Raw genomic sequence first — 15,798 nt, 5'->3', positions numbered from 1 at the left:
ACTGGACAGGTGCAAGTGAGTCCTAACTGCTCTCACCCATCCTGTGAACTCAAAACTAGTGTAAATGTAGGGGGAAGAGATGAGGAGAGGAAGCCACGTTAGACCGTTGATATTAACCCCGTTTGAGATCGACCCAAACTTTATTACCAGTTTTTTTTTTTTTTGTCAGACAAAACAACACTAATCGAAGCAAAAAGCAGGATCAAACTTACAATATTCATCACAGACAGGATGTAATGCTCGATGTCTTTGCGGCCATGGTAACCAACCATCATCTTATCAGCTACCACCAGGGTCTCTACGAAACGTTCCGTGCTGAGTGACCGCCTCCGTCTGTGGCCCCCCCCGGGCATGGTGCTGTTGAACCCAGGGGCTGGGGTGGGAGAGGACGAGGGAGAGGAGGTTGGAGAGGTTGGGGAAGGAGTGCTATGTTGGCACGGGCTCGCGTTTTTTGTGAGGTCTGGGAATGAAGGAGGGAGAGGTAGTTTATATGAGAAAAAAAGATTAGCAAACTGAGCGAGAAAAGTTGATGGTATGCTGTGGGAAGAAGAAAAATCACAGGTGATTATAGGCAATGGTTTATCTGGTGATCATCTCCATGGGGTATTTGAACTTTTTTTAAAGATAGGTAGAATGTGATACTGTTGACCTCTGTGGAAACATTCAGGGAGACTAGAACTACTCATGATCTGATAACAAATAATGAGTTCAACACTTATTTTAAAATGTCAACATAAAAATAAAAACAAGCCACTAAATTAAAACACAATGATACAATCAGATATAGCCCATTGTGAAGGCATAGCCAGAGCAGATCCAGGGGAGAGCTGGAGATAGGATTGCAGACATGTTGGGAATCTGGCCCTTTGAACCTTGCAGCTGAAGGCTTGCCTTCCTCTATGGCCCAGATGCTCTGGGGAAAAGCTATAAGATAGAACGTGTCAGGGCACGTCAGCTTCCTGCCGATGACAGCCTTCGCTGCTCCTTATAAGACTTTGGTCCAAATACCTACACATCCACCTGGTTCCCCTCTAATCCCTATCCCATCACATCTCACAGGACACCGCTCTAATGAGAGCCAGAGTATGTGAATTGTCCACGTCTGGAGGAAACCTGTCACCATGCCTACGGGGAAGCATGGTGGCATCATGCTGTGAGGATTTTTTTCAGCGGCAGGGACTGGGAGACTAGTCGGGATCGAGGTAAAGATGAACGGAGAAAAGTACAGAGAGATCCTTGATGAAAACCTGCCCCAGAGGGCTCAGGACCTCAGACTGGGGCGAAGGTTCATCTTCCAACAGGACAACGACCCTAAGGACACAGCCAAGACAACGCAGGAGTGGCTTCGGGACAAGTCTCTGAATGTCCTTGAGTGGACCAGCCAGAGGCCGGACTTAAACCCAATCGAACATCTCTGGAGAGACCTGAAAATAGCTGTGCAGCAACACTCCCCATCCAACCTGACAGAGCTTGAGAGGATCTGCAGAGAAGAATGGGAGAAACTCCCCAAATACAGATGTGGCAAGATTGTAGCGTCAAACCCAAGACGACACGAGGTTGTAATCGCTGCCAAAGGTGGTTCAACAAAGTACTGAGTAAAGGGTCTGAATACTTATGTAAATGTGATATTTTATCAATAAAAAATGTGCTAACATTTCTAAAAACCTGTTTTTGCTTTGTCATTATGGGGTATTGTGTGTAGATTGATGAGGGGGGAAGAAACAATTTAATTCATTTCAGAATAAGGCTGTAACGCATCAAAATGTGGAAAAAGTCAAGGGGCCTGAATACTTTCTGAATGCACCGTACACCAGGCTGAGGGGAGGCCCGTATTGGCCATCCCAACAGCAGCGCGGTCACATCCACCGGAACCTGGGCCTAGAACCAAACCAGCACTTCCTCTGGACCGCTAGGAATAACTGCTCATTTATGTTACTCACCCAGCTCAGAGTCGATCCAGACTGAGGCAGTGGAGAGCATGGAAGAGGAACAGGGAAGGGAAGGGAGGAGAGGAGAAAGGAGAAGAGGACGCGTCACCAACCTGAGATGCCACAGCTGAAGTCGTGTTGGCCGGGTTGCTGCCGCGGCGAGGGAATGGAAGACTTTTTATAAATAACATGCTGCTGTCCTTCTCCCTGGTCCCATTGGCTGGAAGTGGTGGATGATATATTCTTTAACGGCTCTATTAAATACTGCTCTTCTTCTGTGGTAATAACGCCGTGCTTGTTGAGAAACAAGAACATCGAGAGAGACAGGTTATAAGCGAACAAGGCAAACAACATTACAACGCACACACACACACACACACATAAACACGACGGTTGAATTGGTCTTATTGTAGTTTAAAAATAATTACATAGAAAATGTCTGACAATTTTTGTCAAAAGTAACTCCTACCAGCCTAAATGGACTTACAGTGAACCATTTATGCTGTTTATATGAAATGACCTTTGACAAATAACCCCCTATCATTTTCATTATAGTCAGCAAAATATTGTTATACTAATGAGTATTATCAACCAGGTTGAATGCTTTTTCCCCCCCCCCAGCACAACCACAATCATCTGTGAAATGATTGGCACCCCGAGTCAGAGCTATAAGTGGCTAATGGTGTGTTCCAGCCTTGGTCACGTAACGTTGCAGGCTACAACACATAGAACAACTAACTCACAGCTCCGCTCTGCTCTACTCTGTGTGTCGCACTGCAGTCAGACGTGAAAACACCCCACACTCTGAAGCAATTTGATAAATCATGTTATAACAACCAATTACACCTAGAACAACGCTGTAATTACTGGGACTGGAACCAAAGTACACAGCTCTCTGCCCTCGAACACCCTCTTTGTAACATAAATTGAAAAAGTACTTCAGAATGTGTTTATAAAAAAACATTGGCACGCTGCATCACTCAGTAAAAACCCACAATGAAACCAATTAACCAAATATGACAACCTGGCACACGCCGGCAAGAAACCAATATTTGATAAAAGCCTAGCAGAGTGCGATGTCAAGATGTCTGGCAATTTACGAGATTAAGCTACAGATACATTTCATTTTTGTCCATTTTTGGTACTATTAAAACGGTATGAGGCGAAACAGACCTAATACTAATTCAATTTATGATACTGGAGCTGTGGGGCTGCCAGTACGTTTGGCCGCAAGAACGGCAATACATGTTTTTCTCCAAATGATTGCGATTGGCACAGAGGAACAGGGCTTTCTCCTTGTTCTGAGACGTTTCAAAGTAAATGAGGGGGGATAAGAGTTTTTCCAATCGCTTCCAACAGTGAGTTTTAACGAAGACAGTCTGGCCAGTCCGTCAGTCTAAGATCAACAGCCTGAGGACCAATACCTCAGCTTTGATGATTAGCCGCTTTGTTAAAGCCAACAGAAAGCAACACATTCGCTTTCTTTCTTATTTCGCTGGAGAAATTCCAGTTCAAAACCCCCTAGGCTAACCCCTAACCTCCAAACATACACTTCTCATAGATCTGACACTATCAGATGAGTCCTAGCCCAGGGCGGTGTTGAGCTATTACCATATTGCCTACCTACACTCATCCAACCCCTTCAGAACTACAAGAAATGACTATGGGTTCATTAGGGGCTAGGGGTTGATTTGGGACTGGGTATTTGTTTATCTGAGGAAACCGGAACCTGGTGTGCCCAAAACAAGATTTGGCTTCGACAGTTTTGTAAGCAAACAGAAAGACAGCCCTGCATGCTTATCTGTCACAGTCCATTGAGAAGGATATGTATTAGGTTCGGTGAGCTGGCTGGTTGGCTGGCTTGTTGGCTAACGACTGGATGGATTTTTGGTTCTTCATTACATTTACATTACATTTAAGTCATTTAGCAGACGCTCTTATCCAGAGTGACTTACAAATTGGTGCATTCACCTTAGGTGGACTGGCTGGCTGGTTGGTTCTTTATAGTGGGTGGACTGGCTGGCTGGCTGGTTGGTTCTTTATAGTGGGTGGACTGGCTGGCTGGCTGGTTGGTTCTTTATAGTGGGTGGACTGGCTGGCTGGTTGGTTCTTTATAGTGGGTGGACTGGCTGGCTGGCTGGTTGGTTGATTCTTTATAGTGGGTGGACTGGCTGGCTGGCTAGTTGGTTCTTTATAGTGGGTGGACTGGCTGGCTGGTTGGTTCTTTATAGTGGGTGGACTGGCTGGCTGGCTGATGGTTCTTTATAGTGGGTGGACTGGCTGGCTGGTTGTGACTAAAAGCTCTGATGATCCAGTAAAGCAACCTTTCTTAATTAAAGTATGCGTCGCGACGACATGTTAACGGTGCATGGCGACATGTTAACGGTGCATGGCGACATGTTAACGGTGCATGGCGACATGTTAACGGTGCATGGCGACATGTTAACGGTGCATGGCGACATGTTAACGGTGCATGACGACATGTTAACGGTGCATGGCGACATGTTAACGGTGCATGGCGACATGTTAACGGTGCATGACGACATGTTAACGGTGCATGACAACATGTTAACGGTGCATGGCGACATGTTAACGGTGCATGGTGACATGTTAACGGTGCATGGCGACATGTTAACGGTGCATGGCGACATGTTAACGGTGCATGGCGACATGTTAACGGTGCATGGCGACATGTTAACGGTGCATGACGACATGTTAACGGTGCATGGCGACATGTTAACGGTGCATGGCGACATGTTAACGGTGCATGGCGACATGTTAACGGTGCATGGCGACATGTTAACGGTGCATGGCGACATGTTAACGGTGCATGGCGACATGTTAACGGTGCATGGCGACATGTTAACGGTGCATGGTGACATGTTAACGGTGCATGACGACATGTTAACGGTGCATGATGACATGTTAACGGTGCATGGCGACATGTTAACGGTGCATGGTGACATGTTAACGGTGCATGGCGACATGTTAACGGTGCATGGTGACATGTTAACGGTGCATGGTGACATGTTAACGGTGCATGGTGACATGTTAACGGTGCATGACGACATGTTAACGGTGCATGGTGACATGTTAACGGTGCATGGTTAACGGTGCATGGCGACATGTTAACGGTGCATGACGACATGTTAACGGTGCATGGCGACATGTTAACGGTGCATGGCGACATGTTAACGGTGCATGGCGACATGTTAATGGTGCATGACGACATGTTAACGGTGCATGACGACATGTTAACGGTGCATGGTGACATGTTAACGGTGCATGGTGACATGTTAACGGTGCATGGTGACATGTTAACGGTGCATGGCGACATGTTAACGGTGCATAACGACATGTTAACGGTGCATGGTGACATGTTAACGGTGCATGACGACATGTTAACGGTGCATGGTGACATGTTAACGGTGCATGGTGACATGTTAACGGTGCATGGTGACATGTTAACGGTGCATGGTGACATGTTAACGGTGCATGGCGACATGTTAACGGTGCATGGCGACATGTTAACGGTGCATGCCGACATGTTAACGGTGCATGACGACATGTTAACGGTGCATGGCGACATGTTAACGGTGCATGGCGACATGTTAACGGTGCATGGCGACATGTTAACGGTGCATGGCGACATGTTAACGGTGCATGGCGACATGTTAACGGTGCATGGCGACATGTTAACGGTGTTAACGACATGCACGGCGACATGTTAACGGTGCATGGCGACATGTTAACGGTGCATGACGACATGTTAACGGTGCATGGCGACATGTTAACGGTGCATGGTGACATGTTAACGGTGCATGACGACATGTTAACGGTGCATGGCGACATGTTAACGGTGCATGGCGACATGTTAACGGTGCATGGCGACATGTTAACGGTGCATGACGACATGTTAACGGTGCATGGCGACATGTTAACGGTGCACGACGACGTGTTAACGGTGCATGGCGACATGTTAACGGTGCACGGCGACATGTTAACGGTGCACGGTGACATGTTAACGGTGCATGACGACATGTTAACGGTGCATGGTGACATGTTAACGGTGCACGACGGCGTGTTAACGGTGCATGGCGACATGTTAACGGTGCATGGTGACATGTTAACGGTGCATGGCGACATGTTAACGGTGCATGACGACATGTTAACGGTGCATGACGACATGTTAACGGTGCATGGTGACATGTTAACGGTGCATGACAACATGTTAACGGTGCATGGCGACATGTTAACGGTGCATGGTGACATGTTAGCGGTGCACGACGGCGTGTTAACGGTGCATGGCGACATGTTAACGGTGCATGGCGACATGTTAACGGTGCATGGCGACATGTTAACGGTGCATGGCGACATGTTAACGGTGCATGGCGACATGTTAACGGTGCATGGTGACATGTTAACGGTGCATGGTGACATGTTAACGGTGCATGGCGACATGTTAACGGTGCATGGTGACATGTTAACGGTGCATGGTGACATGTTAACGGTGCATGGTGACATGTTAACGGTGCATGACGACATGTTAACGGTGCATGACGACATGTTAACGGTGCATGGTGACATGTTAACGATGCATGACGACATGTTAACGGGACATGTCAGAGTAAAAAAAATATTTCTAGGAACTCAGAGGAGGTCTCAACTTACTGTTTAGAGTTAGAAGATTAGAATATGCAAGATGCAATTTGGGGCGCCCCCATTGATTTTGATAGTCACTCTCACTCAGATATCATATTAACATGGCATTAGTCATGGCAAAATGTGTAGAATTTAAATACATTTTCTTTAAATCTGCTAAGATTTCTCTCCACCCCATGGCAAAATGTTTAGAATTGCAGGAGCCCTCCGGTACTGCTGCTCATTCCGTTCACCAGCTCCGGAGGTCTACGTCACCGGCCTTCTGGATTCATACTGAACTGGATTCATTACCACCAACCCCAGACTGTCTTGTCTCATTACGCACACCTGGATCCCATTCCCCCTGATTAGTATGTTATATATGTGCCCTCTGTTCCCCATTGTCCTTGCCGATTATTGGAATTAGCCTGCCGTGATGACAACCTGTCAGTCGACCAGCTCATCAGCATGGCGATTCATTTGGACAAGCTCCTGCGATCCCGGCGAAGACCTGTGCGGAATCCAGAGCCCATGGCTACACCTGCTCCGTGGCCAGAGCCCATGGCTACACCTGCTCCGTGGCCAGAGCCCATGGCTACACCTGCTCCGTGGCCAGAGCCCATGGCTACACCTGCTCCGTGGCCAGAGCCCATGGCTACACCTGCTCCGTGGCCAGAGCCCATGGCTACACCTGCTCCGTGGCCAGAGCCCATGGCTACACCTGCTCCGTGGCCAGAGCCCATGGAGGTGAAGCGTTCGTAGGACTCGACCTCGGGTCCGGACGTTTCCCAGACCGCGGCCCCCCAGTTCAGGGCCCGTCCGGTCAGTGCCGAGATGACGGTGGCAACCCTGTATCTCCCGGAGAGGTACCGGATCGCATTGCAGAAGGAATCCCTTGCATCTCGCTGGTGCGCCATCAAAGCGCTCCGGGAGGGACAGGGGTATTCCGCGGGCCGGCTCAGATGGGACGGAGGCAGGTCATGGTGTGGGGGCTGGTGCCGCAACTTGTGCTGGAGACTAGAGGGACTGCACATTCCCCTCCAAGCGCAGGATAGTTGCCAGCACGCTGTCCATAGAGCTGCCGAGTCTGAAGAGACGGTCCTCGTGAGCGTAGGAGAAGGAGGAATCTGGGCCTCTGCTCCTATTGTGGAGAAAGGAGTCATTTCTCCCCGACCTGCAGTCTATCCACAAATAGGCGAGGAGTTGACAAGACATGGAATTATCCTGCTCCAACCCAGATAGGATGCAAGATCTCCCCTCCTTTTCTGTCAACTCAACCAGCATGTTTTCCCATTAAATTCCCTGAATACCCTAGTCCCTCACTCCCGTTAGCTCTGATTTGATTCCAAAGCTGCCGGGAATCTTTTAGATAGCGCATTACGCATTCCTTTGTTTCCCCTACAGTCACCCATTCTGGTTCGAGCCCTGGATAATCGCCCAATAGGGACAGAGCTCGTTCTCTGCTGACCCATGACATTCATTTAGAACAGATCACATGTTTGATTATCGACACTCCCACGCACCCCGTTGTTTTAGGTCTCACTGGTTGAGGTGGCATAACCCTGTTATTTCCTGGTCCGAGAGGAGACTGCTGGGTTGGTTGCATGAGTGTCAGGGGAGGTGTCAACACCACTACGGTGGAAAGTCCGGACCACGCCCCTCAAGTGGAGTTACCGAAGGAATTCCAGGATCTGCACCGGGTTTTCTCTAAGACCCAGGCTACACCCCTGCCTCCCCATCGCCCCTGGGATTGTGCCATTGACCTGCTGTCTGACGCAGCCCTGCCGAGAGGACACGTCTATCCCCTCTCCTATGCGAAGACCGAGGCCATGGAGACCTACGTACACGAGAGCCTCCAGCAGGGTTTTATCCGCCCCTCTACATCACCAGCCTCCTCAAGCTTCTTTTTTGTTAAAAAGAAAGATGGGGGACTGCGTCCCTGCATTGATTATCAAACTCTGAATAAAGCCACCGTCAAGTTCAGTTATCCTTTACCCCTCATCCCAACCATTATCGAAGAAATGCACAGGGCGCAGTACTTCACGAAACTGGACTTGAGGAGCGCCTACAATCTGGTGCGCATTTGTGCAGGCGACGAATGGAAAACTGCCTTTACCATGACCACGGGCCATTACAAGTATCTCGTACTGCCTTTTCCATGACCACGGGCCATTACAAGTATCTCGTACTGCCTTTTCCATGACCACGGGCCATTACGAGTATCTCGTACTGCCTTTTGGCCTGTCCAATACTCCTTCAGACATCCAGGCCTTTATTGATGAAGTATTTCGGGGACATGCTGGGATGTGGCGTAGTGTTTTATATAGACAACATTTTGGTCTATTCTGCTGACCGCGACCAGCATGTCTCGTTAGTCAGATCTGTGCTGGGAAAACTGTTGGAGCATGATCTATATGTTAAACAAGAGAAGTGTTTGTTTTTCCAGCGGTCCGTGTCCTTTTTGGGCTACCTCATATCCACGGAGTGGAGAAGGAGGAGCAACACGTCAGCGCATTCAGGTCATGGACCATCCCCAACTTCGTGAAAGCAGTCCAGCGATACCTGGGGTTTGCCAACTAATTGGTTCATCCAGGGGCTTCAGCAGAGTGGTCGCTCCTCTTACCTCCCTGCTGAGAGGAGGTCCCCAGCGGCTTCATTGGACGGCACACACTCATCTCTGTGCGTCGGCACAAGGAACAGGCCGACCACCACCGCAGTGAGGCGCCTGTCTGGCTCTCCACCCAGAACCTGCCCCTCCGCCTGCCCTGCCGGAAGCTGAGCCCGCGGTTTGTGGGGCTGTTTAAAGTCCTGAGGAGAGTTAATGAGGTAACGTACCATTTGCATCTCCCTGCTGATTACCGCATTAACCTGACTTTTCATGTTTCTCTCCTCAGGCCAGTGGTGCCTGGTCTCCTCGCTGAGGCTGGACACAGTGAAGCCCGGCCTCCTCCTCTGGACATCGAGGGAGGTCCGGCATACTCGCTCCGTGAATTCCTGGATTCGAGGCGTTGTGCGGGGTGTCTCCAGTACCTCATCGACTGGTAGGGGTACGCACATCCTGGACGCTTTGCTGACCAGGGATTTTCACCATCGGCGCCCAGACCGAACCGCAACACGTCCCTGTGATCATCCCCGAGGGCGGTGTCGTCCCGCTGCTGGTGCAGTGAGTCGGGGGGTACTGTCACCGGATCCCCCCCGGTACTGCTGCTCATTCCGTTCACCAGCTCCGGAGGTCTACGTCACCGGCCTTCTAGGCGTCACTGAACTGGATTCATTACCACCAACCCCGGACTATCTTGTCTCATTACGCACACCTGGTTCCCATTCCCCCTGATTAGCATGTTATTTTTGTGCCCTCTGTTCTCCGTTGTCCTTGTCAGTTATTGCTACCATGTCCGTTGGTCCTGTGTACCTGTGCTGTTGTAGCGGATTCCATGCTACGTGTATTTGTGCACTTGTTTTACGGGTCTTGTCTCGAGTATTATTTAGAGGTTTACACCTCGCTCTTTTGTTTGGGTGGAGAATATAAAACCCCCTATTACGTATTCCTGCACCTGTCTCCAATCACTAACATGACAAAATGCAAGTTCAAACTTCAATTTCTTTCTCCGCTGTCACCCAAATCTTGCTTAGGACCCCAAAAGGGATCATGTTTTTATGGCCTTGGGTCCCAGGAAAACACAGAATTTCTCAATGTTCCCAGGCTGAAAAAGCCCAAGAACCCCTGCTGTAGAGAGCTTTCCCCGTTAGCCTTAACCTACTTTGCCCTATCCTAAGTGGCACTGTGCCAGGTGGAAGGAGGCCAACATGCTATTTAGCAAACTCCACTCTGTCTAATCCTGTGACAGTAGAGCTGAGGGTTTGTCTGGGGTAGCCAGAGCAAAGAGAAGGCATAGTATTAACTCTCTGTGACTGGTCAATGGGGGCCTCCTGGCCTCCTCACAAAACAGATCCTTAAGTACTCAAAGAATATTCAAACACACTCAAATATCCAGAAATACATTCAGACATACTCTAAACAAAAGTCACAGAAACCCATAAAGGGGAGTAGAGTGGTGGTGGGTGTTCTACTTGGAAACAGACAGATCGTGTTGTCCTCTTTTCCATCCTTCCATCACACATTTCAATACCCTGACTGGCTAACAGTAGCTTCCTTCCAAACACACACCCAAACCAAACACATCAACTCCAGAATCCCATGGTACTCACCAAGCCCTTACAGTTACTGAGCGCTACTCTGGTGGAGCTGTACTGATCCTGCAGGTATCCTACATAGTGGCAGTTCTCCAGCATGTCATGTCTCCACTCCAGGCCCTCTCTCCCCCAGTACTCCACCGTGAAATGTTTGGACACCAGCTGGGGGTTGAGGGTCAAGTTCAAGTGAAAGTGCTTTCCGTAAGCCGACAGTCTGTAGAAGACTCGGGTCCGGGCCGGGTCCTGTTCGGCGCGGCCGGTTGGCTCTGGGCCGACGGCGGTGCTGGTTGGGTCGGCGGTCCGTCTCCTGCGACCGGGCCGGTGGTGTTTCACAGTGTAGCTGAGGAAGTCCCCGTTCTCGTCCACCTGCATCGGCACAGTCAGCTGGTAGTGCTGCAGGTAGGACAGGTACTCCACTTTCACAGAAAAGAACGGATGGGGAGAGATGAGCCATTGGAGGAGGGGTGCACGAGGAGGAAAGGACGAGGAGGAGAAAAATGAACACAGAATGAGAATCTGAGTAAGAACATTGATACACTACAGGAAGAAGTGACATATTTAAGACAATGGGGGCGCTCCAGCCATTACAGAATATAACAGGATGACACCCTACAGATAGTAGAACTCATAGAATGTAGAATGTCTATGGTAGAACTCCGACAGACAGACAGACGGACAGACGGACAGACGGACAGACGGACAGACAGGACAGACATGACCTCACAGTGTTCCAGAGCCTAGCAGGTTGTGATCTACAGTGGGTAAAATCCCTCTAAAATAACAGTCAGGCCAGGGCCACCAGATGTTGCAGATGTCTCACTGACTGACCACTGACCATGAGCAGCAACCATGCATCCACCTGCCTCACCGGGAGGACAAATCCGTTTCTTTGAAGGAGAGCAGTTCTAGCACCTTGGCTACAATTAAACAATGAGAAGTCCTACCTTGTGAGTTGTGCGAAAGTCTTTGAAATTCAGAGGAAGCCATGACCACCACCAGGCTCAATATCAATATACAAGTCAGCGTCTTCTGCAAAATTTCCATCATTCAGAGAAAGGTCTGACATGGGGTTGGGGGGAGGAGGGGTGAGGGGGTGGTGGTGCTACTGACGGGCTAGGAACACACGATCAGTCCGACGTGCCTGGCACCATAACAAGCCCATGGTTTGGGTCCTCTGTGGGGGGAATGTTCTCACTACTTCTTCTTCTCTTCTTGTCTCATCCAGGTCTCATCCAGAGAACGTCTCTGAGACACTCAGATTCCTCCTGAGGGCAGCAGACACTTCCAGACCTCACTGGCGTTTCCCTTGGAGCTCATGTCAGCCACTCATCATGGGAGGCGGTGATGCTAGAATCCATCGGTAGATCAGTCAGTCAGTCACTTCAAGCACGTCCACAGCAGCAAATCTATAGATCTAGATCTATATTGGAAGCTTGTCTTGACCAATCCATCTGCATACCTGTGAATACATCATTGCACAGTTCAATAAGCATACCTGCTACAAAACAACTAGTCTACACTCTTAGAAAAATCTAGAACCTAAAAGGGTTCTTCGGGTGTCCCTAGGAGAACCCTTTGATAAACCCTTTTTGGTTCCAGGTAGAACCCTTTTGGGTTCCATGTAGAACCCTTTCCACAGGGTTATACATTGACCCAAAAGAGTTCTACCTGGAACCAAAAAGTATTCTATTTGGAACCGAAAAGCATTCTACCTGGGGAAAAGAGGGCTCTCGAATCGGGACTGCCAAATAACCCTTTTGGAACCCTTTTTTCTAAAAGTGTACTACATAGGCTAAACTTCTAATCTGCAAATTACAATTAGCCATGGAAAAAAAGATGATGCCTAACGACTGCACAGCATATTCACCAACAGTACACTCCATGACAGAAATACCCTCCTCCTGTAGCCTGCTTACCCAGCATGCCATGGTTTGTGGTTAGCAGGATAGCGTTTTTCGTCATGAATCTTGTTCTGGAGGCAGCTCTGCAGAGTGGCCGCTAGCTGGCACGGCCACAAAGTCATACAATCTCATTTTAAACCGAACCTGAACCTTAACCCTAATCACACTGCTAACCTTAACCTTAAATTAAGCACATTTTGATGTTCATACATTTTTTCAATATAGCCCATTTTGACTTCGCAGCTGACTTAATTAACTAACAGGAAATCGCTCAGTTCTGCCTCCAGGACTAGACTCGTGACAATAAACGTCAACATGCGTGTGGCTAACGGTGTTTGTGACACCATACCATCTCCACAGCCTAAGGAGAAGTCAGTCTTTCAGATATTCCACAGCAAGTCACAACAACAAGACAATGATCAAGTACAAAAGCAGCCTGTGCTACGATGTCCGCCAGCCTCCTCAGTCAACACAGCACCTGTCTCTATAACAGGTTTAGGCATCTCTCTCCCACTGACTCTCTCTACAGCCAGGAGCAAATCAAAAGATTAACGTTGCTCTCAGCAAGCCCTCTGTGCGTGTGTGCGTGTGTAATAACGCAGAAATAAAGGTGTTATAATAGTGTATTAACATACACATTTATCTTTGAACCTATCCATCAATTAATGAATAAATCAATCACTTGTTCTATATTTCAAACCAATTACCGGATATTCTTCAAGAAAGAGAGGGTCACTCACTCACACAGCTCATAAACGGCATGCCATACTTTTAGAACCAAGTCCAGGCGAGGTTCCAAGTTTACGTCCAAGTGAAAACGCGTAAATTCCAGTAATCACCTCTGATCTATCGGATGTGCGTAAAGACAGTATGGGTGGTTATCTGTCTGTGGCTAGAATCCAGTGTTGGAAGCGGCGTGTTGCACCTTCTGTAAGCTCTATATAATGAACATCTAGCGGCACATATCCAGACAGCAGCGCTACATCTACTTGGCCACTCCGTCTGACCCAGACATTTGGCACGCAGCCCGAATACATCAGACAACACCGACCGACCGACTGAAATAAAATAAAACTGCTCCTTTCACATCAAATCAAATCAAATGTATTTATATAGCCCTTCGTACATCAGCTGATATCTCAAAGTGCTGTACAGAAACCCAGCCTAAAACCCCAAACAGCAAGCAATGCAGGTGTAGAAGCACGTTAATGCAAGTTAATCTAGGAGGATATGTAATTAAACTACAACTGGAATATCATACCAACAGTTCAACACTGTTCCTGTGTTAGGGATTACCAAAAAAAAGTATGAAAACGCCGGGAATAATTATTGTTAGCTATTGTAGAAGTGACAGACACTATCTCGCTCAAGTCATATGGGTTTGTTTGACGCCTTAACACACACACAGAGAGAGTTCTTGCAGATGTGGATCTGTTTCAGTGAGTTATACATTCTAACAGTGCAGATAGAGTAGGCTATGCCAAGTGCTTAGACATCAAACCAGTTTTAAGAGACACGTGATTTTTCAATAAACGCTGGAAGAAATAGTGGATCCAACTTTAACCAACATTTACTCACCAAACACTGTATGTGTAAGGAATTCCAAGTGCCTATAGGGTTTTTTCCACGTTTCATCTAAGTTCTAATTGAGTTAAAATCACAAAAAGAGGTTTTCCAAAAGATGTACGCTACAATGTGAAAGATAAATCATTGCATTTTCTGTTGTTTAAAAAATAAAAGATGGTTAGCCTACATATTTGAAAGAAAAGGGATCTGCCGCGGCTCCGTTAAAAGTGCATGAGAGACACACAGCATTCTCTAGTTGTGTCTATGGAGTGCTGATAGACTACAAGCAGATAGTTACCGTCCTCATCTTCATTGTCAGCGGCAAAGCCCAACTGTGTAGAGTAGAGTAACGTTACAGAGTGCAGACAATAGACTTCGCCTGCGCTGAAATTCCGTAGTAGGCAGATGACTTCTCTCCTCTGTCCATCACTTTTCGGTTTATGCCATTCTCTATATCCCCATGAGAGAGAAAACAGAGGAACATAAATGTCTTAGCAGAAAAGTCTATCCCCAAGAATAACTTTTAAACTATCTCCAAAATTAAGGAGACCTAATTCATAGCCCAACTGTCCTCTTTAAAATAGAATTGGTGTGTTTGCTGAGTTGTTATTTTGGATAACGCAGGTAGTATGCTGCACAATAATAACAAATAGTCTACATCTAGGACAGTGTATGCAACACAGCTAAATTGAGTTGAGGTAGCACCCTTTAATACAGTATACCCGGTCTGGAACCATAGCCAAATTCTGAGCTGCTTCAAATTGGCAGCTTTTTCAGGCTGGGAGGTTCTGCTGACGTCATTGCAGATGTGCGTATTCTAACATCAGCTGTGCGCATGTTCCGATCTAATATCACGTGCGGGGGGGTACAAATAGGTTTCAGGAACTTCTCTTTTCCAGAACCTATAAGCACAAAGTGTAGCATAATTGACTGTTTTTGCCAACTATCACAGTAGAAAAAAGTTTGGCACTTAAAGTGTTTATTGCAACGAAGTTATACACAGGTGTAGAAAAACAGATGTTTGGTTATTAGGAGACCTAACTAACATATAGTAGTGAAATTGGTTAACTTGAATAGCCTGCCCAAGACCTTGGCCTCTTATGGTATACCATCTATAGTGTACAATATGTCAAACTCTTACAGGTCTCATTTTTGACAAAGCTAACAATATCCTATATTTATTCTTGTTATGGAAAAGTATATATGGTTTAAATAAAATTATATTGTCTACCAATAAAACAATTATTTGCCCAGTGATGTTGCTGAAATGCAACAGTGACTGAGTTGGCCTAGGGAAAAATTAGATGAGTCAAATAGCAAAGCAATTTTGCAGAATGTAGTGTGTAACCAACTTCAGAAGGAGAATCACTCTGACGATGAACACAGAACTATTTGAAGGATTGTTGCGCCTTCTTGTGTTCAAAAACGATATAGCAACTTTTAAAATAATTGTTTTATTTCACCTTTATTTAACCAGGTAGGCTAGTTGAGAACAAGTTCTCATTTACAACTGCGACCTGGCCAAGATAAAGCATTGCAGTGTGAACAGACAACAACACAGTTACACA

General features: G+C 47.3%; 1 protein-coding gene across 2 annotated transcripts in view; it reads right to left on the bottom strand.

Annotated features, from left to right (window-relative positions):
• The window catches only part of LOC118373438 (A disintegrin and metalloproteinase with thrombospondin motifs 6), a 120,162-nt gene extending 105,202 nt beyond the window's left edge, over nucleotides 1–14,960 (bottom strand). For both annotated transcript variants that reach the window (XM_052525902.1, XM_052525903.1), the window contains exons 1-5: nucleotides 14,529–14,960; nucleotides 11,708–12,222; nucleotides 10,779–11,179; nucleotides 2,042–2,222; nucleotides 213–460 (exon numbers count right to left, since the gene is read on the bottom strand). In XM_052525902.1, coding sequence (XP_052381862.1) covers nucleotides 213–460; nucleotides 2,042–2,222; nucleotides 10,779–11,179; nucleotides 11,708–11,810 — 933 coding nt within the window. In that variant the 5' untranslated portion in view covers nucleotides 11,811–12,222; nucleotides 14,529–14,960. The remainder of the gene's footprint in view (nucleotides 1–212; nucleotides 461–2,041; nucleotides 2,223–10,778; nucleotides 11,180–11,707; nucleotides 12,223–14,528) is intronic.
• Nucleotides 14,961–15,798: the final 838 nt, after the last annotated feature.

Source organism: Oncorhynchus keta, chromosome 9 (genome assembly GCF_023373465.1).
Source record: "Oncorhynchus keta strain PuntledgeMale-10-30-2019 chromosome 9, Oket_V2, whole genome shotgun sequence".
In the NCBI taxonomy this organism is placed as follows: domain Eukaryota; kingdom Metazoa; phylum Chordata; class Actinopteri; order Salmoniformes; family Salmonidae; genus Oncorhynchus; species Oncorhynchus keta.
The sequence above is the reverse complement of the archived record's forward strand: the minus strand, read 5'-3'. Positions and strand labels throughout refer to the sequence as shown.